The sequence below is a fragment of the Plectropomus leopardus genome, chromosome 9 (genome assembly GCF_026936395.1).
Source record: "Plectropomus leopardus strain MGB_pleo_1.0 chromosome 9, ASM2693639v1, whole genome shotgun sequence".
In the NCBI taxonomy this organism is placed as follows: domain Eukaryota; kingdom Metazoa; phylum Chordata; class Actinopteri; order Perciformes; family Serranidae; genus Plectropomus; species Plectropomus leopardus.
In genome coordinates this window covers 5006603-5031374 of record NC_142184.1, presented here as the reverse complement: position 1 = coordinate 5031374, position 24772 = coordinate 5006603, and the positions used below count along the sequence as shown (strand labels likewise).

At 37.5% G+C, this 24772-nt stretch overlaps 4 protein-coding genes and 2 pseudogenes across 5 annotated transcripts in view; 1 reads left to right on the top strand and 5 right to left on the bottom strand.

The window, feature by feature from the left end:
• Positions 1 to 16700, bottom strand: part of pfkfb1 (6-phosphofructo-2-kinase/fructose-2,6-biphosphatase 1) — a 41163-nt gene extending 24463 nt beyond the window's left edge. Inside the window, exons 1-2 of the mRNA XM_088081762.1 lie at positions 16560 to 16700; positions 14978 to 15106 (exon numbers count right to left, since the gene is read on the bottom strand). The gene's annotated coding sequence lies outside the window, so the exon portion shown is untranslated. The remainder of the gene's footprint in view (positions 1 to 14977; positions 15107 to 16559) is intronic.
• Positions 47 to 5231, top strand: LOC121963932 (UDP-glucuronosyltransferase 2A2 pseudogene; annotated as a pseudogene). Its single transcript, XR_015777386.1, has 2 exons — positions 47 to 244; positions 3367 to 5231. The product of XR_015777386.1 is annotated as a UDP-glucuronosyltransferase 2A2 pseudogene (transcript).
• LOC148188659 (P2Y purinoceptor 1-like) lies at positions 5359 to 8365 on the bottom strand. The gene has a single exon (XM_088081760.1). The coding sequence runs from the start codon at positions 8119 to 8121 to the stop codon at positions 7129 to 7131; it is 993 nt and encodes a 330-aa protein (XP_087937886.1). The 5' UTR covers positions 8122 to 8365; the 3' UTR covers positions 5359 to 7128.
• LOC148188658 (P2Y purinoceptor 1-like) lies at positions 10370 to 11701 on the bottom strand. Its single transcript, XM_088081454.1, has one exon. It carries the CDS (start codon positions 11642 to 11644, stop codon positions 10637 to 10639), a length of 1008 nt encoding a protein of 335 aa, XP_087937580.1. The 5' UTR covers positions 11645 to 11701; the 3' UTR covers positions 10370 to 10636.
• Positions 16701 to 17370: 670 nt separating the features above from the next.
• LOC148188657 (P2Y purinoceptor 1-like) lies at positions 17371 to 18853 on the bottom strand. The gene has a single exon (XM_088081453.1). The coding sequence runs from the start codon at positions 18809 to 18811 to the stop codon at positions 17795 to 17797; it is 1017 nt and encodes a 338-aa protein (XP_087937579.1). The 5' UTR covers positions 18812 to 18853; the 3' UTR covers positions 17371 to 17794.
• Positions 18854 to 21436: 2583 nt separating this feature from the next.
• LOC121940817 (P2Y purinoceptor 1-like) lies at positions 21437 to 23047 on the bottom strand (annotated as a pseudogene).
• Positions 23048 to 24772: the final 1725 nt, after the last annotated feature.

The following is a 24772-nucleotide window of genomic DNA, read 5'->3' as shown; positions in this document are numbered from 1 at the left end:
GCAGAGAAGCAAAACAGGCGGAACAGGGAAAAAAATGGGCGGAGGTTTGAGAGGGGACCTCAGCATAACTGCATTTACTTGGACAAAAGTGAAGCAGCATGGTTCCGTCAGGGACATGTCGAGTTATACATTTACTGGGATTTCTACCAGCAGCTCAACACGACTATCTTTTGACAACCTTGGACACTGGATTCCTCTTGGAGAGAGAAAGAAGTCACAAAGTGTGAGGCTGCACAGGCTTGAGGTGAGGAGTGATTTTACTAAACAGTGTTGCTGCATGTGAGCTCAGTTTTTAGCTTGTTATGGACAGTGTGGTTATTATTTTAAGATTTTTGAGAGGAATTCCAGCACGCCACAGTTAATCTCAGATTACAAAGCCTGCAGAACAGCAATATTTGGTGCAATGCATTTCACAATGGTGTGTGGATGTGCCCTAGATTGCATGTTAAGATGAATGATTACTTGCAGACATACCACAAAAGACAAATCAGATGAAACAGATTTCATTCTGGACCCTGCAAAGTTTGTCATGTAACATCAGTAGGATTTTATTTTTTTCTAATAGTTTCAATATTTTACATTTAACAACATGTTGTGCACACTGTTAAGACTTACAGGACGTCATGCTTGGATAGTAAAAGGCACCAATGTATGATTCTTGCATGTGTCATGTGCATGAGGATTTTATCTTGGTTAAGTGGTGCTGAATGTTACTTAACAGTTCCAGGAAAAGTAACTGATTGAGACACTCAAAAAGAACAAAATGTAGCAGATGGTTAGATTTAGAAGATTAAAAATGTGTTTCTGAGGACTGAATGTGAACACACTAGACAGATTCAGTCACAAAAATGTTGAGTGTGGTGTGGTGGGCAAGTGTCAACTTGTGGATGTTGCAGGAGCAATTACATTTGTTATTTAAAATGAAAACTGTAATGCACAAAGATTTATAACCCTGAATGAATTTCACTGTAATGCATCTCAACCTTCAAACATAAACCTGTAAATTGTACATTTTCACTCAGAAATATCTTTAAAAATAAAAGTGGAAAAATATCCAGTATACTATGTTTATGATTATTTTATATTATTATATATTTGAATTTATGCTACAGAATATATTATATGTATTTTTTTTAATCAGGTAATTTCCTTGTTCTTATTTTCACTTTTCTTTTCTTGTAAGTTTTTATGTAATTTTCTTTAATTTTTGTTTTTTTTTTGTTAATTTTTGGGTCATTTCTCATCAAGTTACTTACTGCCTCATTATCATGTTTTTGAAAGAAACCAGGCCTCTGTGCTCAGGTTTCAAAGGGTTTATAGCCCCGGCTAGTATTTGCTTGAATCAGTAAACTCAAATATTTGGGACAGGCATCTATATGGGACAGGCTTTTATTTCCTTCCAAATGAAACAGTAATTCAGCAAAGATGGAAATGCAATCAAGTTGTTTCATTAAACCTCGTTTTTTGCATCTCTCTTCTTTAGTCTGCCGGTATTCTTTGGTGCTCATAGTTTCAGTAACCTCAGTCTCACCAAGCTAACCATGTATGTAGCATGTCCATATTGGCAAAAGTTTAAACATTTATATTTCTATGTATTTTCTGAGCAGCTAACTAACATCATCTCCAGCAGTTAGCCAACAAACTGGTGTTATACATCCAAAGAACTTCTATAAAAATGGACTGCATGGTAACTGGGTCTCCAATTCAGACAGGCATTTATCTGTCAAAATGTGTTGCCACACCAGGCTAGTATAAGGGACTGGGCGTCTAATGGGACTAGGCTTATATTTGAAATTTTACAGTAGATACATATTTGCTAAAACTGCCAGTACATTAACATAAACATATGAGATGGATAATTTGTGAAAAATTAGATTACCCCTCCCACTCTTTGTGTTCTAAAGACATGTGCTTGGATTTACCACAGCTGAAAGAAAACAACCAATAAGCAGCCGAGGAGTCTGTGACACAGCTGTCAATCATGTCAATCACCGCTTGTGAACTGAGGTCACTGTCAAACTAGGCAGCGTTGATCGAAAATAAATCCAGATTTTGTTACTTTGTTGCTATTTGTCACCTCGAATGTTTTCAGAAACATATTTTAGTGCACTGTTTAGTTGAAAAATGAGAACGTTTGCTCGAGCCAATAGGCAGTGCTTAGTTTTCAGCTCTAGTATTTTCAAAAAGGCTGTCAGGTAACAAACTTCCTCATTTTACAGCTAAACAGTACACTAAAATATCTTTTTGAAAACATTTGAGGTAAAAAACAGGGAATGCAGTAACCGAATCTTGATTCATATTTTCATTACTCGTATAGTTTTCTCCTACCTAAGAGAAGAGCATAAATAGGAAGACATTACTGAATCTCAGAAACCAATGGGTACTAATAACAACAAATTGTGGATATAAACAAGAATAAAAGAACTTTGTTCATCACTTTTACTGCATGAGGCCCAATATGTGGAAGTTGTCCGCCCTGCTTTTGCCAAAAACTCTCCATATAGTGTAATTAGAACTAAAAGTAGCCTGAACCCACGTGTACATAGACCCTAGATCAGCAGGATTTTTGTCATTTATTGCTCTGCTCTGCTGTATATCCTTTTCAAGAGTGATGCGGAGTGAAAACTTCACTTTGTTTATCGTCCACAGAACAGGATTGCATGCCAATATGTCAACAAAAAAGAACAGGCTGGAGCAACAGTCCCGAACAACCCCCCACCACGTTTTTTTTTTCCCATCCAAGGTCGGAGACAGAGTAAATGCAGTTCAAATAATCTGTTTAAAATCAAAATAAATATCGTTTTAAAAGCTTGAAGAGCCACTCTCACACTAATAGTGTATGTCATCCAAGAGAGACAATAAAAACAGATAAAATGGTCATATTTGTCATAATAAAATGTAAAGTGTGTTCATGGATTCACAATGTCAACTTGTACATCGATTAACATTACAAGTACACGTTCCACCTTAAAAGTTGTAGGCAGCCGGCGAGTTTTAAAAAAAAATTCTACAGCTGATGATAAAGGCTGCAAAACATTATTTCATTTTATTGTTATAGTTTCTTAATGCATAAAAAAACTTGTCAGGGTATAAACAGCAGCCACGACTCAGCCCTGAGCACTGTGACCGTTCTCTATTGACCAATGAACAGACGGCAGAGTTTCTAGCTCCAACTTTTTAGTGCTTAGTACCCCGACAAAAGGGTGACAAAAAATGAGGACGATAAGGAACGGTTCTAATGTTAAAATCCACGACTCTTCACAATGGAAACGGAAACAATGCAAACTGAATGAACTGTACTGAAATGAACTGGACTGCTGCTAATTTTCAACATTTGTTTAATAAAGCTCTGTGTCTCTTTTACAGTGATGGGATCATATCCAGCCTTGGTGTTCATCCTGCTGTTTTCAGCTACTCTGTTCTCCAGTGGTGATGGTGGAAAAGTGCTGGTTTACCCTATAGATGGAAGCCACTGGCTTAACATGAAAATCCTGTTGGAGGCGCTTCATTCTCAGGGACATCAAATCACAGTACTGCGTTCCTCTACCAGTTGGTACATTTCAGAGTTTTCACCTCATTACACCTCCATCACCATCACCCAGGAACAGTCCCAGAATTTGGAGAGCCAAGACTTCATGACCTCTTTCTTGAAGAGGTCAATAGAGATCCGGCGGCACAGAGGCTCACTATGGGCGTTTGTGGAGTTTTATAGGAATCTTTTCAACATGATAGGGGAGAACCAGCAAACTGTGGCAAAACTGGCCGTCAGCATCTTTGAGAATAAGACCCTAATCAAGGAGCTAAAGGAAACTGGATATGATCTTATTCTAACTGATCCTGCATTTCCGTGTGGCGTGCTGGTGGCACACTATCTCCAGCTTCCCATGGTTTTCAATGTCCGCTGGCTTTTCAACGGGGAAGCCCACTTCGCCATCGCTCCCTCTCCTCTCTCCTACATCCCCCAATTATTCTCTGAGTTCTCTGACAAGATGGACTTTTTCCAAAGAATCAAAAACATAATCTTTCATAGCATACTGGTTTACATGTATTACTATGTCTCAAATCCGCCTTACCAGGCTGTGTGTGATCATTATTTTGGACCTGATGTCAGCGTGTGGTCTCTCATGCAGGGAGCTGATATTTGGCTGATGCGGGTTGACTTTACATTCGAGCTCCCTCGTCCCACCATGCCCAATGTTGTCTACATTGGAGGCTTTCAGGGTAAGCCCTCCAAGCCTCTTCCATCAGATTTAGAGGAATTTGTGCAGAGTTCTGGTGAACACGGGGTGATCATCATGACTCTGGGGACCCTGCTCAGCGACCTCGGCCCTGAGATATCAGAGATCATTGCCTCAGCGTTTGCCAACCTCCCTCAGAAGGTCGTGTGGAGACACAAAGGGAAAAGACCTACCACTCTGGGAAACAACACCATGCAGGTTGAATGGCTGCCTCAAAATGACCTACTAGGTCACCCTAAAACCAAAGTTTTCATCACGCATGGAGGTACTAATGGAATTTACGAGGCCATCTATCATGGTGTCCCAGTTCTGGGCATTCCTCTCATCTTTGACCAGTTTGACAACATGGTGCGTCTGAAGTCTCGCGGGGTAGCTGAGTTTGTTGAAGTGACAACCTTGGATGTTGAGTCTCTGACAAGTGCTCTCAAGAATATTCTGGACCCAGAAAAGCAATACAAACAGAATATGCTCAAACTGTCACAGCTTCACCATGACAAACCAATGAAACCTCTAGACAGTGCCATTTTCTGGCTGGAGTACGTCATGAGGCACAAGGGCGCAGCGCATCTGCGCACTGAGTCATATAAGTTACCATGGTATGCTTATCACTGTCTGGATGTGATGGCAGTCTTTGTGGCATTTGGTTTGCTTACCATCACATTAATTTGGGTTTTCTGCAGATGTCTCATTGGAAGTCTTTTAAGACACAAGAAGTCTACATCCAAGTCCAAGAATGACTAACCCTGTGATGCAAACTGAAGACTGCTGACTAAAATCAAATATAAAAGATCTGCAATTTACAGTGGTACAGAAACCATGGAGTTACAACAGAAAGCATACACAGAAATTACTAATGAATTATTAGTAATAATGTTGGGAAATTTTCGAAAGTTGAATAACAGATTTAAAATGTACAAATTATTAGCACTATTTTCTTTGTGTAAATGCCTTTGTTTTTGGCAAAAATAAAATTCAGTTCGATTTGTGATACTGCTGGTGATTAAAGTGCATCATGAATTATCAATGTTATGCTATTTTTTGTCCCATTTTGGCAATCAATTATCATTAATTTGTAGTGTCCATGTGACTGTGACTACAGAAGTCCCCAAAAAAGTTGGACTGGTGACAGTTTGTTTTTGAAAACACATACATCTGTTTGTTTGTTTTTTACTTACATGGTTACAAATGAACACAAGGAGCAATTACAGAAATACACCCCAAATAACAATGACTTAAGATGCAATGTGTGGCACAGGCACAGTGTAGGAGTTTAAAAAAATCCCAATCCCAATCCAAGTGATTTAAGATTGAGTATTTGCCAATACAATGTAGATTCTCCTTTTCAACCTAGTTTCATTTCCCTAAAGCAGCGATGTGTCAGACAGCGCCCTGATTGCAGTTCAATTTAGTAAATATATATATTTGCTTTCAAGCACGGCCAATTTCTTAAAAATAATTCCTCAATTACTGTTCTATCCCATCAATCTCATGTTTTTAGCTGTGCAGATATGACTCGTAGAATTAGTGATGACAAGGCGACATCAGGTGAAACAGCTCAGACATCATCTGATTATTATAGGCAGTTAATAAGTAATAATTTATGATACTAACAATGTGGCAAATCTGTATGGTATTAAATAATTATAAGAGCTCCTAAATTTCACGGCTTGTAAAAAGTGTCTGAGTGTACTGTAAACATTATCAGAGTGGTGGAAAGGAACTTTTTTGTCTGCCTTTGTTTTGTTTGGCTGGTCGGGGAAGCAAATTTAGCAAAAAATTTAATTTCTTACTATGTATTGTAAGTATAACAACAGCCTGACATCTTATTCCTCTTAAGTAACAACACTGGTTGACATATTCTGTCATTAGCATAAACCCAAACACACAAGTTATATTTTGAGTCATATTTGCTTTAAAAACTCACTACAACATCAAATGTGTAATAAAACACGGTTAAAAATAGTACCCAATGAATGAACTATTTAGTTCGGTTTGAGTTACATTTTGTAAAAATTACAGCTGTTAAGAAAATTATTTTATAAAGCAAACTAAATATTTATGACATGTTTTTCAAAATTACCAGAACTGGAATCGTAAAGAGGTTGTGTTGGTTGAGAGAGTTCCTGCGGTAAACAGCATCGGAGGGTGTCAGCAGAGTGACTGTGGTAGGTGGTAAGATTATGATGGTCCTGCTGTACGCCTGCAGGATATGACTGATGTTACTAGCCACACAACTGTGAATGAGCCAATGACTGTAGAGCAAACTATATATAAAACTACTGACGCCAATCAGGCAATACAAACAAACTACAGTGCCGGAAATGACGCTATGCTTCAGTTGATGTTTGAGCTAATTTTTTGGTCATGTGGTTTTCGAGGATGTCTGCAGAATTGTGTCAAAGATTGCATCTCTTTAGTATTTTTCCACTTGATGCAGGCATGTCAAAGTCAGTGAAGTTATTAGAATGTCAATCCTGTTTACAGCGTATTAAAATGATACCAAGATTTCACTAAAAAGTTCCTGTTTTAACTGATAAGAGACCATACATGCTTTTCCTACCCCAAACACATTATGTGATCTTTATCACTATACCAAACCTGTTTTGAAAGAAAACAGCGACACTTTAAAGCTGCAGTTAATCTGAGTTTCCTCTTTATTAGGAACACTCGTCAGCATGTGGTAACCGCATTATGACAAACACCAAGATTACCAAAAAAATATGGCCTTGCAGAAAACTTATTTTTCAGGCAAAGAAAGCAACAATTACTATGAGAACAACTGACAATGTAAGTCGCACTGCAATTAATTCACAACACCAGCTGTGATGGACAGTGGCATGCTGCTTGAGCTATTTGTTTTTAACAGTTAAGGTTAAAATCTTAACAATCGTTAAATGTCATCTGCAGTTTGTGCCACAGGCACACAGCCTGAGTTTGAAAGAAACCGACTGCTGAATATCTTACGAGCTCGCTGGAGCAGCTGTCTGATCTGAGCGGGAATATCTTCATGTCCATGGAGGTAAACCAGAGGGTTGAGAGCACTGTTCAGACACACAAAGCCACGACTTATCTGACGAGCAATGTACACTCTATTGGACCACTCATAACATATCTTCTGATTGTACAGAACTCTTGACCAGAGGTTGAGGTTCCTCAATACTTGATGGGGGATGTAACAAACACAGAAGAGAAAAATCAAGATGCACATCAACTTCAAGCATCTCTGTTTCAGTACCTTGTCTGTGGCATTTGTGCGGCAGAGAACGACAATCACATGTCCGTAGCAGCCCAGTGTGATCAGCAATGGGATACAAAACCCAGTGAGTGTCCATCCAAGGCTGTATTTCAGGTAACTCTCAGCAAAGCTTCTGTCGGTGGTATCAAAACATTTTTCAATGTTTCCAGTTGGTTTGCTGTATGTTTTGATGTAGAACATGTCTGGAAGACTTTGAACACTCACCAACAGCCAAACCATGATTGAGATGATCACAGAGCGGGTGACGGTTATTCTTCCCATCGCTCTCATTGGATGCACAATGGCCAGGTACCTGTACACACTGATACAGGTAAGAAACCCGATGCTGCCATACAGATTCAGGTTGAAGCAGAATCTTGTTATCTTGCAGAATACCTGTCCAAAGATCCACTGACTCTTCATGAAGTAGTACACAACCAAAAATGGGACTGTGAGAAGGTACAAAATATCTGCAAGTCCAAGGTTGAGAACAAAAACATTGATGTCACCCAGTTTTTTCCATTTCTGCAGCAAAGACTTCAGTCCCCATCCATTAGCTACCAGACCGATGATGAAGACGAAGATGTAAACAGGAGGCAGAAATCTGCCTGAAAAGTCAAAGCTGATATGACAGGGGGATTTATTCATTCTGCCTTACGGACTAAGCTTAGTACAAATCCCCTCCTCTGTGGACGATGTAGCTTATAAGAAGTGAAAAAGAACACAGCCTACTATTTGATCAAAGAGCAAGACTTCCTGTTTGAACTCCTGCTATCTCAAGTGCAGATCTGAGATCACAGTAAAATCGTTGTGCATCTTTCTGCATGTTCACTTTGTCTGTTTGCTTGCTTTTGCAATACCTACGATCATTATTTTATCAACTAAAAAAGCACTTCATAAAAATCTTAACAACATATCACAGTGGATGTGGTCTATCGCCATGGGGATTTCTGTAAGCAGACTTTGTGTTGAACATATTGTTTTAAAATAAAAGTGAACGCGGTTTGCTAAGGTGTCATAAAAACATTCCATGTGTGGCTCCCTGTGACAGTTTTAGCGCATATAGTACGGGTGCATATTATTATTTAAAACATGGACGTGAGATCCTGAGAAGCCTACACATATGTGTATGTGTGTCAATTTGAATGCAACCTCTCAATGAGAGCATTACCACAACAGTGTGTGTGTGTGTGTGTGTGTGTGTGTGTGTGTTTGAAAGCAGATAAATCAGGATGTTTAATACTAAGTGAATAAACGTTATCTGTTCACTTTTATTTTTTGAGTTATTTTAATGTTTGTAAGATAATATGCAATGCAACATGCAAGAACACATAAAGCTGCCACACATTTCAGCCGTATTTCAGATAAAATTTGGTGTTTGAAAAATGTGCTAATTATCTGAAATGTCTCTAACAGTAAACACAACATTGTTTGGACAATGTTTATAAATCTTATAGATTAAATTGTGCTAAATGTTGACTGTTTGCTGAGTTCTTCCTAGACTTTTAGACTAGTCTGTGTAAAAACTTTTGTTTAAATATTCAAGTCATTAGAAGCATCCCTAGTTTCTACACAGGCTATATAAAACAGGCATGAAAATCCGATATGAAGGTAAGTGTTTTGTGTAGTAATAATATCTAGTATTGTGTCAGTCACTGGGTCACATTGCAGCTATTGAAAGGACGGTACTGAAAAAAACAAACGTGCATTTGCCTTAAAAATATTGATATAAAATTGATGACACATTAAAATCCAATATAATATCCAGTATTGATTTCGATGAGTCACTGGGTCATTTTTAAGGGAAGAGACTGAAAAAAGTAAAACAAAAAATTCCACATGTAAAACATCTGGTACTGAGTTGACTCACTGGCTCACATTACATGGACGCCACTGAAGAAAAGTTATTTTCCATGACAGCATTTAGCCTGCACAATAGCCTATTATTTAATTTAATTATAACAGGCAAAATTATTATTTTTTTACATTTTGTAATTGTGTTCATTAAGTCTTCATGATCAAATGAATAATAGCACTGCAATAGCTTATTTTTAAAACTCAAAAAATATCCTAAAATGCTTTTATACATACATGTAAAAAAAAAAAGGTAGAGAGCTGGGTACTTGTGCAATCTATTTAACAGTATTGCGCAAAGCTGTTTTTAAAGAGTAACTAAACTGCCAAACCCTTTTTTTTCAGATGGAAGTGTTGTTGATGGAATCAGGTCCAAATGTTGACATCTGAGTGCAAAGCATTTGAATTTTACATATTGTGTTATAAATATAAAGACTGCCCTCCACAGGTGGAAACCTGGCTATTGCAACTGAATAATTCTACTCGCTGATGTGTCTGAGTGTGTTTGTCATGGTGGTACAATTGAAAAGGAAAGACGAGGAAGGAATAATGCAGGGGGGGGTGAATATATACCTCATACATAAAGGTAAGGTTTATATAATAAATGTGCAATACTGTTGAGTGTTAAATATAGATAATAATAGATAATAATAATATTTAACAGATAAAAAATGCAGGGTCGAAACTTTGTTGTCTTTCTGCCAACAGCTGGCAAACTGAATGAATGTACCAGCCAAAATATTTTTCAACTCGACAAAAGACGGCACAAGAGCATATCTTATGTATCTTATATTTGTAGAGTATGCTATGGTTTTTCCTTGTATTCTGTGTTCAGATATTTAATTTTTTGTCGCATTTCTTTTTCTATTGATGCTCGGACTACTCTCTATATCAATTTCTTTATTTCAGTGTTAATATATATCTACTGTTTTTACTCTAATTAGGTGAGTAGCAAATGTTCATTTTGGACCCTGAACACAAGAAAGCGGCATGATATTAAAGACTAATATTTTGTTTAATTACTCACATCAATTGATGAATTCCTCCTGGTTGTGTTTAGTGATATCTAACTCACAACATATTCAGCTGGAAGTCAAATAATTCAAACTGTACTCAATTTACTTAAAAGAGCATGAAATACATTATTTACCACATATATGTTAAACAATTTGCAAAATAATACAAATTACATTTCTATATTCAGTCATTTTTCTTTCTAACTACACAGACAGCACAAACATGAGTTCAGTTTAGATGTAGCATTAATTATATACAGTATAATTTTTGACATTTTACAATTTGTCTTGTGTTAAAGTTGATGTGGGATTTGTGCCATGGGCAAACTACCAGAGTTTGCTGGAGAAAAAAACAGACGGCTGAAGATCTGACGAGCTTGAGCTCGCTGAAGACGTAATCTGAACTGATGGGGAATATTCTCATGTCCATGGACGTAAACCAGAGGGTTGACAGCGCTGTTCAGACATGCAAGGCCACGACTTATCTGATGAGCAATGAAGACTCCGTTCGACCAATCACGACATATCTTCTGATGAGACAGAGCTCTGGACCAGAGGTTGAGGTTCTTGAATACATGATAGGGGATGTAACAAACAGAGAAGAGGAGAATCAAGATGCACAACAACTTCAGACTTCTCTGTTTCAGTACCTTGTCTGTGGCATTTTTTCGACACAGAACGACAATCACATGTCCGTAGCAGCCCAGTGTGATCAGCAATGGGATACAAAACCCAGTGAGTGTCCATCCAAGGCTGTATTTCAGGTAACTCTCAGCAAAGCCTTCGTCGGTGGTATCAAAACATTTTTCAGTGTTTCCAGTTGGTTTGCTGGATGTTTTGATGTAGAACATGTCTGGAAGACTTTGAACACTCACCAACAGCCAAACCATGATTGAGATGATCACAGAGTGAGTCAGAGTTAATTTTCCCATCACTCGGACTGGATGCACAATGGCCAGGTACCTGTACACACTGATACAGGTAAGAAACCCGATGCTGCCATACAGATTCAGGTTGAAGCAGAATCTTGTTATCTTGCAGAATACGTCTCCGAAGATCCATTGACTCCCCATAAAATAGTACACAACCAAAAATGGGAGTATGAGCAGGTACAAAATATCTGCAAGTCCAAGGTTGAGAACAAAAACATTGATGATCTTTAGCTTCCTCCAGTTTTGCAGCAAAGACTTCAATCCCCATCCATTAGCCACCAGACCGATGATGAAGACCGAGATGTAAACAGGAGGCAGAAATCTGCTTGGAAAGTCAAAGCTGATACGAGGACAAGAGGTGTTCTCCATTCTGTCTCCCGAAAAGCAGGAAATATCTTAAAACAAGTATGCTATGGTGCCTAGAGTGACTTTAGTAAATGAGACAATGTATCTTTAAGGACTGCTTCCTGTTGAACATTCTTCTTAGAATCCTATCATCATTAGATTAAACAGAAAATGTACGTGACCTCTTACAGCAGAGATGCAATGATAAAAGGGTATATTAAAGTTCACTGTGGTTGTAAATAGTAAAAATGTAGCAGCTGTGTAACCATGTGAGTTATTAGAAATTGATATCAGACGATGCATGAAATATCCGAAAGAAACCGTCTCTTAGTAAAAATGACATTTTCTGGCTCTGCGTGTTTAATATCCACAGACAACTGGTCAGAGACATTAAATTGTTTTCTTGGATATTAATTGAACACTGTCATATTAGTCAGCGACACTCCACTTGTTGGTTATTATATTGTTCTCTACAAAGGAACAGACAAAGAAAGCTGTAAACCAGCCATATTCAGCATAAACTGAATAAACCCTAAAAATAAGAAAATCTCCACAATGCATTTTAAATACCCAGAGGTCGCAAGACCAACAGTCAAATCTTCTATGAAATGCAAATCTGCAAGTGCAACCACTATATATATGTCTGGATATATTTCCAAAACTATATGAGTTATGTCATATAAGGGGTGGGGTGAATAATCAATTTGGGACATGCAGACCTAACTGATTCCACACTACTGAAGTTGCTCTCCTTTTTGGAAAACCAAAGTCAGACCATTATTATTATTACTATTATAATAATAATTATTATTATTATTACTATTTTTATGATTAGTAGTAGTAATAGTAGTAGTAGTAGAACTGCCGTTATTATGCGTCATGCCTCCACTATTTATATATGCATGGGACTCTTATCAACACCTACGATATTTGCACGTAACATCACATGCTATCAGAGTGCATTTAGTAATTTTACGTCTATCATTATTGTTATATGATATGCTGTTGTTATCATTGTTGTGCTTCTCTTCCTCTCTCTCTTTTTCTTTCCTTTTTTCATTAATGTAATTTAATTGTTATTTGCGACATATATTGCACATCTGTCCGTCCTGAAAGAGGGATTCCTCCTCAGTCGCCTTTCCTGAGGTTTCTAGCACTTTTTCCCCCATTACAGGGTTTTTTGGGAGTTTTTCCTTAGACGATGTGATGGTCTAAGGGGAGAGGAATGCCGTATGCTGTAAAGCCCTCTGAGGCAAACTGTGTTTTGTGATAATGGGCTTAATAAATAAAATTGAATTGAATAGTAGTAGTGGTAGTAGTAGTATATTTTTTAGTGACATAGATTTGTTATCCTATAAAAAACTGTACCAGTCCAGTAGACAGTTAGAGAAGATTAAATACACACTTAGAGGTTCTAGAGACAAACTCTTCTCCATCTGGGACCCACTACGGACAAACGCAGGATAAACCACCAAGCAGTCATTTCTAATGTAGGACATTTGTCCATGCAAACCACAGGACATTTATAACTAATCATACTGTTTGCACTATTATTTCTTTTATTATTTTATAATTTCTATTCTGTATTTGCTTTTGCATCTTAATGTTTGTATTTATGTCTGTGATTAGTTTAGATGCTCTGTTCCTCTTTACATGCCACTCTTTATGTTATTGTTGTTATTGTTATTGATGTTATTAATGTTTTTTATTTCTGGTGGTGGGGTATCTAAAAACATGAATGACTGAAAAAGAGGACCGTCTAAATGCTGTCCTGCACTTTTCTGGTTTACAGTCTCCACTAACTGCTCTCCCTGTAGTGCCTCCTTTGCTGGAGAATTTTAAAAATCATTTGACTGACTGGCATTATAATGATTTTATTGTTAGATCGATAAAAAAAAATCGAGCTCCCATGTTTGTTTTTTAATGCTTAGCAGTTGTGGTGAAGTTATTTCAAAAATTGGCCAGAAGGTGGTGTCAAAGTCAAGGTTTGTAGCTATCAAAAGGTTTATCAGGTTTTGACCACATTAGTGGTTGTGTGTAGCAGGGCAGTATGGTTTTTGTCATATATGAAGTTTGGGGTTTGCAAAAATGTGAAAAATAAGAAAATCAGATGCAAAGGTATTGAGAGCAGCAGTAAATTAGGGGGGATTTGAAAAAAAGGAAAACTGTCTAAACTAATGGACAGATTAAACACATTTCCTAGCTTATGCCGAGCAGTGTTTAAGCTAAAATGCTATATTGCTGGAATGTTTATGTGCATAAAATGACAGTGTCTTATGATTTTTTACTATGATCACCATCTTATTTTCTGTGGGTTATCATGCTAACATGTCACATATGGTGACATATAATGCTAATTATCAGGTTCATACTTCATCAGGGTTTCCCATAAATTCATTTATTTGTGGCCAGCTGCCACAACTAAAACATCTGCTGCCACAAAGATTTATAAAAGTTAATATATATACTGTGAAGTTATTGATTGCACCACACTCTCAGAGCACCAAGAGTACCCTCAGCCCATTGCTGCATGTCATCCTCTCTCTCTCCCACTTTCACACTTAAGCTGTCCTTTCAGAATAAAGGCAAAAGCCCAAAAAATAATAATAATAAAATAAAAAGTTAAGGGTCTAAAAGTTTGCATTCACCCACTCTGCACCCCTCTTCATCCATTTATATGATCGGCTCTGACCAGATCAACTGATTTTTAATATTATTATTATCCACGGCGTGACTCAAATTGCTGCTGAGGAATAAAAATAAGTCATGATCATGTTTCGCATGCATTCACGGACCCACAGAAGTGTCTGACTTTAGAGAGGCAGCAGAGAATGTTTAAAAAAATGGGACACCCACACAAGATTTTTAAAAAAAGAAAGAAGAGGTTTGCTGATACAGATATTCTGCAAAAACGAAAAACAACTTTATCATCATTAATGATCAAAAGAAGGAACTAATACATAAGCCTATGTGGCACTATGACTCACACAGCTACTCACGCAACTGCTCTGATACTCACCCTTTTACAAAGAAATAACAACTATTTGACTTTCTAATAAATGCCTCTTTGAAATGTAAGCACAAGTCCTGACTCGGGAACAGCATTATAAATTTCCCTGTGAAACACTTACTGGCATAACTTAAAAATACATAATTTACCAAATGTCTATACTGAACTGAGAGGTCCACACTCTCAAACTCACTCTGCAACTCAAAAATAATGTCCTTCAAAATAAAACAATACAATATACACTTGAGTTGTGGCTTATGAACATGGTGGACTAAAACAAATGGCTGCTTCACTTGCCAGTTCACGCAACCAAAATATACACATGTATAAAATTTTTTGGTACTCACAAATCCACGGTATGTCATCTGAAGCAGGGTCAGAGGAAAGATGCCGAAAGGGAGCGGTAATGGCAGCAAGTCAGATCGAAGCTGCAGGCGTCCATTTCTCACAGGGTCCAAGGAGGGTCACGGTCCTCTCTGTCCGAAGAGCACAAACGTCTCCTCAGTTACTTGAATTAACCGAAAGCTAATGTGCTATCTCACACCAAGTTAGTTTTGTTTTGATCTTATTTAACACTAGCTGACATCAGTGGTGGAATGTGACAAAGTACATTTAATCTAGTACCGTACGTAAGTATTGTTTTGAGGTACTTACCGTGGTGGATGAATTAGCTGAAAGCCATACTTAAATAACAGTACAGATACTTAGTCAGAAAATGACCTTTATGAAAAATAAAGTCACTTGACCTTTACTGTACCTTTAATATTGGTAATAAAAAATTTTTTTACTCCAATACATAAAAATATAGTGGAGTAAACGTGAAAGTTGACAGAAATTTTAAATAAAATATTTAAAAAAAAAACATTTTATATTAAATATAAAAAGTACAAAAGCTCCAATACATATACATATATATATATATATATATATATATATATATATATATATACACACACACACACACATTTTTATACTTCTTCTCAACTATTTGGAGTCAAATACCTACATTTATGAATACAATACATAAAGAGTAATGAATAAATATTAAGAAAACATAAAAAATAATAATAATAAAAAAAAGAAGCCCTACCTTTACCCGCTTCAACATTACAGTAATGTACAATTTAATGCATCTGTAAATAAATTCCAGAAATACTTTCCTGGAAGGCATTTTTAAAACCAATAAATCTGGTTGCTGTGGGGAGGCTGTGTCGTATTATTTATTTATTATTTTACTGTCATTTTCTCTTAATTATGATATCCTGCCATGCTTGTGAATTAAGGCTGTTGTGTTACGTGTATTATTGTGGAGGAGCGGTGTTAGGAGAGGACAGTTTTCAGAGAGATTTGGGATGCTTTTTATTTATATAGTTGATGCATAATTAACCCTTTGAAACCTGGACAAAAAACAGTTTCTGCTTTAAGACACATTTTACAAACTATTTTAACGATTTTTTTTATATGAGGAAAAAAGGCAATTACCAACATGACAAGACATTTCCCACAAATCGCAAGAAATTGATAAAATGTCACAAAAAGATTACCACAAAATTAGTTTGTTTCTTTTTATCAAAAGCTGAGGGAGAAGTTCTGAGGGACTGTTGCGGAATCATAGAAAAAAGTGGAGAAAAATGTCTTGAAAACTTTTTTGTTGTTGTAATTAATTTACATTTTATGGTACAAAAAAAAAATTAAATACATTGTTTCTATTGACATCACCTCTTTAGGTCTCTTTTTGCATTTTTTTCTGGTAATTTTTACTACATATTTGCTGACTTTTGCGTCATGTCTTATTAAATTGCCGCCTTCTCCCGGTGTTTTTGGAAATAGCTAATCGCGATTAGCTTAAATTTTACAAACCGGATGACACTGGTAACGTTACGTTACCGTATTAAAAGTACAAACACGTTTGTTGTTGGCGTTATTTACCTTTTTAAGATTGCAGCAGGTCCTCAGTCAGGTGTTTTCACTCCGCGTTGACCAAAGTATTTGCTGAGTATGCCGACATCAACCATGTTTACACGATAGCATGTGATTAGCAGCATTAGCACATTAGCACGGCCTCTGACCTCTGACCTCCACAACAAGCTCTTCCGTTACACTGACAGGTCAAAGGTCATTCGGTTCAACGTTTATGTAAAAAAAAAAATACAATTTAAAAAATGTCAAGACGGAATAATCTATTCTATGCAGTTTGTAAATACTGTTTTTTAAGGTGGTATATAAATAAAGTTATTATCATTATCATTATTATTATTTTTGAAAGTACTCATTATGCAGAAAGGCCCATTTTAGAACTATATATTAGGTTATATTATACTGAATTGTAATTATTGATGCTTTCCATTTTTATGCAACCTGGGCATGGAATAAAATGCAAAATACCATTGCCTTGGAAGTATTTTATAATAAAGTACTTATAAGCAATGGTATTTTACAGAAGTATAAAGTAACATAAAATGGAAATACTCTAGTTAAGTCAAAGTACAAGTAAGTCAAAATTATACTTCAGAATAGTACTTGAGTAGGTCTACATGCACTTAGTTATCTTCCAACCACTGCATTGAACATCTGTTTATTTGCATATATATTTCTATCTGGATATGTAACAGATTTTATTTAAATCCTTTTTTTAACAACAACAGCGTTGTGATCATAAAGATTTGGATTAAATAATCAATGTGGAAACCCTATTCGAAACAAAAATAATGTCACTGAATTCACAGACAGACACCACACAGCATTAAAACACCCCCAATAAATAACTGGAGTTCAGATAATTCAAAGTTATCTTTACTTAACAGAGCACGAAAGAAATGAAACATATTCAAATAAATCATTTAACGTAACACTACAATAAAACAAAATATAAAAACAATACATATTTATTTCTTCCACACTGCATAGCATACATTTCAGCATGTTACTAATAACAATTTGATACCTGAAAATTACCTGAAAAAAAGCCAAAGCAAGAGTTCAAAAACAAACAAAAAATAGACAAAAAGACCTACAGACAGTGCTAAAGAAAATGTTTTTTTTTGTTTTGTTTTTTTTTTAAATTCTTATAGGGGGTTTTTTGGATCAGAGATTTAAATTCTAGTCAAGAAAACTGATGTCAGTCAAGGTGTTAAATGGTTGAACACATTTGTCTTGTTTCAAACTTACTCTGTGATTTGTGCCATAGGTACACTAACAGAGTTTGTCAGAGGTGGACTGCTGAACATCTGACGAGCTCGCTGGATTAGCTGTCTAATCTGAGCAGGAATATCTTCATGTCCATGGAGGTAAACCAGAGGGTTGAGAGCGCTGTTCAGACACGCAAGGCCACGAGTTATCTGACGAGCAATGAAGACTCCGTTCGACCAATTACGGCATATCTTCTGATGGTACAGAACTCTGGACCAGAGGTTGAGGTTCTTGAATACATGATAGGGGATGTAACAAACAGAGAAGAGGAGAATCAAGATGCACAACAACTTCAGACTTCTCTGTTTCAGTACCTTGTCAGTGGCATTTTTTCGACACAGAATGACAATCACATGTCCGTAGCAGCCCAGTGTGATCAGCAATGGGATACAAAACCCAGTGAGTGTCCATCCAAGGCTGTATTTCAGGTAACTCTCAACAAACATGTTATTGGTGGTATCATAACATTTCCCAGCCTTGAATCCATATGTTTTGATGTAGAACATGTCTGGAAGACTTTGAACACTCACCAACAGCCAAACCATGACTGAGATGATCACAGAGTGAGTCAGAGTTAATTTTCCCATCACTCGGACTGGATGCACAATGGCCAGGTACCTGTACACACTGATACAGGTAAGAAACCCGATGCTGCCATACAGATTCAGGTTGAAGCAGAATCTTGTTATCTTGCAGAATACGGCTCCGAAGATCCATTGACCCCCCATAAAGTAGTACACAACCAAAAATGGGAGTGTGAGCAGGTACAAAATATCTGCAAGTCCAAGGTTGAGAACAAAAACATTGATGATCTTTAGCTTCCTCCAGTTTTGCAGCAAAGACTTCAATCCCCATCCATTAGCCACCAGACCGATGATGAAGACGGAGATGTAAACAGGAGGCAGAAATCTGCCTGGAAAGTCAAAGCTGATACGAGGACAAGAGGTGTTCTCCATTCTGTCTCCTGAAGAGCCACAAATACTGTGAAGCATTTATGTAATGGGCCCCAGACTGGCTGAGCAACTTCTTGTAAAACTTCCGTTATTCTTAGAAAGTGATAATGATTCATACCAAAACAGAAGTTGATCATATGATAAAACTGCACACAGCATGCATGTAATCTTGTTTTTGTCTTAAGATGTAAAATGCCCCTTCATGAACTAAGAACATATCTAAGCATTTAGCAACTAAAAACTCATGCTTTTCCCTTAAGCCCCAAATACACTCTCGATTTTGGGCTGTCCCAGACTGAAGATGACCAACATGAAAGAAACATGGCGATAACTTTGGTTGTGGCTCTAAAACGGTGGCTCTACATTGCACAGTGAGAGAGGTTCAAGGATGGCTGTTGTCACAGTCTTGCGATCAAAGAAGGTAAAATTCTACAGTGTCAGAAATTTGGGACGACCACGCGGTTAAACAGAACCGGTGGTGTAGTGAGGGCTCGATTCATATGAGTTTACATTTTTCTCTAACCACTACAATGGTGTAAATTGAAGTATTGATGTCGATGGACGTGTGCCTAAGCCTGCGGTTCAGTAATTGATGTCTTCGCACAGTCTTCAGACGTCATACTCAGATTTATTAAGAGCCGTGTCGCACAGTGTAAAATCTCACAGTCTGCAGGAGGCTTTTGGAGAAGACCAAAACTAAGAGTGGATGGAAATACAGAACATTCACCAGGTGGCCGGTGACAGGACACCTAATATAGTATACTAACAGGCCTACTGCTAATGCTGGATGTGGAAGTATATGATCAGTCTGTTTGTTATAAAATGCCCAACAGCATATCTACAGCAGCTCAAATCAGTGTCTCTTTGACGAGCTATAACAGTAAAATTCTGCTTACATGAAAATAATATAATCAAATTCTGGCCTATAACACACTGAGGCTATTTTGCATTATGGGTTCTTTTACTTTTGACACGTAATATTGCTTTGAGTACATTTTGCTGATAATGATTTTTTTTTAATACTTTATTTTTATGGAAACGTCCAAGTATACAACAGAACCTGCTGAAGCAGTCAGTTGGTCACCTATACATTCATTCTGTTACAGCACTAATGGAAATACATGTCAGAAATCTTACAATAATGGCCCAGACATCAGCTTGTGAGGTCAAAAACACAATCCATTTTTACCAGTATTGCAAAAATGTATCCACCCGGAGATTTAGCGAGAAAGTCATTATCTCTATATTCTGTATAGCTTTCACAATATCTATCCAGTCAGTCACTGCTGGAGGAACTGCCTGCAGCTGTATCTTTAACAGATACATGTCTTGCACTAATGGATAAGCTGTGTTATTTCCCAGATAGATTGCAGGAAAGGAGAAGTCAATTCTAATGCCAAAAATCTTCTGTATCACCCGTGTCACCCCCTGCCAGTATGCAAAATATATGGAAATGGCCTGCCAGCTGTTCTCCACAGTTCCTCCAGCAGAGACCCCCTCCCATCTCCCCCATCTGCACACTTTCTAGCTTGGGCGTTGTAAAATATCTCATCAAATTTCTCTAACAAAATTCTCTCCAGAGACCTGAACTGGTGGAGGTAGACTGCACAGAGCACATATACAGCCAGTCCTCCTCTGTGATAACAAGTCCACATTCCTTTTCCCATTTGAATCAAATCTTATTTGTTGAGTGTTTCTTATTGGATTGAATACATTAAATTAAATTCTTTAATTTGATCTCACAAGCTACTATGGGCATTGTGCATATTATGCATGACTGATTTGTACCATACCTGAGTGACATTTTTAGCTGCCATATATAGGCCGGCTGGTTACAGATGAGTAGTCCATTGCTCGTAGCAACTGCACACAGCTCTGTGATAGAAGTTAAACCAACAATTTTCACATACAACATTTTGTTGAATCTGTGACAGTCGACCACATGTGGTATCAGTATTTAGTGCCAAGAAGTTGCTCTGATGCTTTTGTTTATGACTGAAAATATGTAAAACTAATGACATTTCCTGATCACCCTGAGCTGTTGTTCAAGTTTGTTTGTCTTGTTACAATGTGTTTAGTTTAACTCTTATGGTATCCTATCTTGAATAGGATGAAAGCTGTGTTTGTGTGTGCGCGTGCGTGCGTGCGTGCGTGTGCGTGTGCGTGTGCGTGTGTGTGTGTGTGTGTGTTTGTGTGTGATCTTTGTGCTTATGAGTAAACCAGCAGTCTTCTCAGACTGATGAACAGAAGTGTGTACATATATATATATATATACCTTTAAACTTTAATTATTATCATTATTATTTATGATTTGTTAATAATGATAAGAATATTTTCTCTTCGTGCCTTTATTTTAATTTTGTTTTTCTGGAACACGTCTCTGCCTCTAACATCTTGTTTAATCCTAACCTTAAATCTTGTCTAGCCTTTGTTTGACTATCGTTTGGCTTTTATTATGGCCTGTGCTTTTGCATTGTTGTTGTATTGTCAAATCACTTTATAAATGCTGTTTTGAAAGGTGTCATATAAATAAAGTTATAAATATTATTATTATTATTTAAAGTACTAATTATGCATAAAGGCCCAAGAATTTGGATTAAATATTCAGTGTGAAAACCCAGACACCACACAGCATTAAAACATTCCCCAATAAGTAACTGGAGGTAAGATCAATCAAAGTTATCTTTACTTATCAGAGCATGAAAGAAATTAAACATATTCATATAAATCATTTAACATAATACTACAATAATACAAAATAAAAAAAAATACATATTTATTTCTTCCACACTGCAAAGCATACATTTCAACATGTTACTAATAACCCTTTGATACCTGAGGAAAGTGGCCCAAAAAAGCCCAAAAAAGCAAGAAATTAGAAAAAAAAAAAAAGTTACCTGAAAAAAAAAACAAAGCAAGAGTTCAAAAACAAACAAACAAAGGAAAAAAACTACAGACAATGCTTAAGGAAAATTAGCACACTTTTTCTGTAATATAATTTTAAATGTATAAAGACATTTTCTTAGGTTTTTTTGATAATATCTAAAAAAAAAAAAAAAAATCCCCCCCAGCTAATTTTCAGATAATTAAGTTGTCACCCTTTACTATTACTTTGCAGTTTGCAGGACATTTTTATTTTTTATTCTTATAGGGGTTTTTTTTTGGATCATCAGAGGTTTAAATTCTAGTCAAGAAAACTGATGTCAGTCAAGGTGTTAAATGGTTAAACATATTTGTCTTGTTTCAAACTTACTCTGTGATTAATGCCATAGGCACACTAACAGAGTTTGTCGGAGGCGAACTGCTGAACATCTGACGAGCTCGCTGGACTAGCGGTCTGAGCTGAGCAGGAATATCTTCATGTCCATGGAGGTAAACCAGAGGGTTGAGAGCGCTGTTCAAACACGCAAGGCCACGACTTATCTGATGAGCAATGAAGACTCCGTTCGACCAATTACGACATATCTTCCGATGAGACAGAGCTCTGGACCAGAGGTTGAGGTTCTTGAATACATGATAGGGGATGTAACAAACAGAGAAGAGGAGAATCAAGATGCACAACAACTTCAGACTTCTCTGTTTCAGTACCTTGTCTGTGGCATTTTTTCGACACAGAACGACAATCACATGTCCGTAGCAGCCCAGTGTGATCAGCAATGGGATACAAAACCCAGTGAGTGTCCATCCAAGGCTGTATTTCAGGTAACTCTCAACAAAGCTTCTGTCGGTGGTATCAAAACATTTTTCAGTGTTTCCAGTTGGTTTGCTGGATGTTTTGATGTAGAACATGTCTGGAAGACTTTGAACACTCACCAACAGCCAAACCATGACTGAGATGATCACAGAGTGAGTCAGAGTTAATTTTCCCATCACTCGGACTGGATGCACAATGGCCAGGTACCTGTACACACTGATACAGGTAAGAAACCCGATGCTGCCATACAGATTCAGGTTGAAGCAGAATCTTGTTATCTTGCAGAATACCTGTCCAAAGATCCACTGACTCTTCATGAAGTAATACACAACCAAAAATGGGAGTGTGAGCAGGTACAAAATATCTGCAAGTCCAAGGTTGAGAACAAAAACATTGATGATCTTTAGCTTCCTCCAGTTTTGCAGCAAAGACTTCAATCCCCATCCATTAGCCACCAGACCGATGATGAAGACCGAGATGTAAACAGGAGGCAGAAATCTGCCTGGAAAGTCAAAGCTGATACGAGGACAAGAGGTGTTCTTCATTCTGTCTCTGGAAGAGCCACAAATACTGTGAAGCATTTACACAATGGGTCCCACACTAGTTGGGCAATTTCCTGTAAAACTTCCTGGTAATGATTCATACCAAAACAGAAGTTGATCATATGATAAAACTGCACACAGCACGCATGTAATCTTGTTTTTGTCTTAAGGTATAAAATGCCCCTTCATGAACTAAGAACATATCTAAGCATTTAGAAACTAAAAACCCATGTTTTTCCCTTAAACCCCGAATACACTCTCGATTTTGGGCTGTCCCAGATTGAAGATGACCAACGTGAAAGAAACATGGCGATAACTTTGGTTGTGGCTCTAAAACGGTGGTCCTACGTCACACAGTGAGAGAGGTTCAAGGATGGCTGTTGTCACGGTTTTGTGATCAAAGAAGGTAAAATTCTACAGTGTCAGAAATTTGGGACGACCGGCAATTTGTCCACGTGCATGGGCAGTGTCAGACGGAGCCAGACAGAACCACCTGCTTGCACATGAAAGAACAGTGTCAGTTAATAACGATGCCCGTAACCCCATAACGTAGGGAGCACAGGTGCGTTTATAGGACGGCAGGTAGGGAGATAGATGAAACCCACAAAAAAACAACTTTCGTATGGGAGTCCAGAGTTTGCTTTCCATGTGGATGTGTTTTTTTTATCTACACCTTACCATGCGCCCCCAAACCGAACCATCCGTGACAGTGGGTGCTTCATAAGGACCATGATGCTTTCTGCATGCTGTGGCATCACAATAACAGGCTGCGTCGTTCCACCCTGATGCCATCCTACCATGTGCATTTGGTGACGTCACTGTGACAGCATCCTGAAGCGTAAACAGCTGACACAGAAGAATACCTAAAACGTCATAGGTAGATGGAGAAGGTCCTGACAGAGCGGCACCATGTGACGAGTTGGGAGCGAGAACATGTTGGATCATCTCACTGTGTGACTGCTGTTACGTTAATTAACCAACCAATAGAAACGCAGCATGAAATGTTGCACTGATAAGCACAACTCTGCTAAATGCTAGTAGATGCTATTAAATACTTCAGCTTTTATTGCAAAACTGGCGTGCCAAGTCAGCCCCTTTTCCCCAGCCACAACCACGTTTACATTCTCCTCCTCTTCTTCTTCAGAGTTTTTTCGACAAAAATAAATGCCACTATAGCAAGAGCTCAATTCATATGTGTTTACATTTTTCTCTCACCAGTCCAATGATGTAAATGGATGACACACTCTAACGACGTATTGACATCGATGGACGTGTGTCTAAGCCTGCGGTTCAGTAATTGATGTCTTCACACAGTCTTCAGACGTCATACTCAGATTTATAAAGATCCATGTCACACAGTGTAGCTTGAACTAAACTTTTAAGATTGCAAAAGTCTCACAGTCTGCAGGAGGCTTTAGGAGAAGACCAAAACTAAGAGTGGATGGAAATACAGAACATTCACCAGGTGGCCGGTGTCAGGAGACCTAATGTAGTATACTAACAGGCCTAATGCTAATGCTGGATGTGGAAGTATATGATCAGTCTGTTTGTTATAAAATGCCCAACAGCATATCTACAGTAGCTCAAATCAGTGATCTATTTGACGAGCTATAACAGTAAAATTCTGCTTACACATGAATGAAAAAAATAGTTAAATTATGGCCTATAACACTCTGAGGCCATTTTGCATTATGGGTTCCTTTAGTTTTGATATGTAATGTTGCTTTAACTACATTTTGCTGATAATGATCTTACAAGCTACTG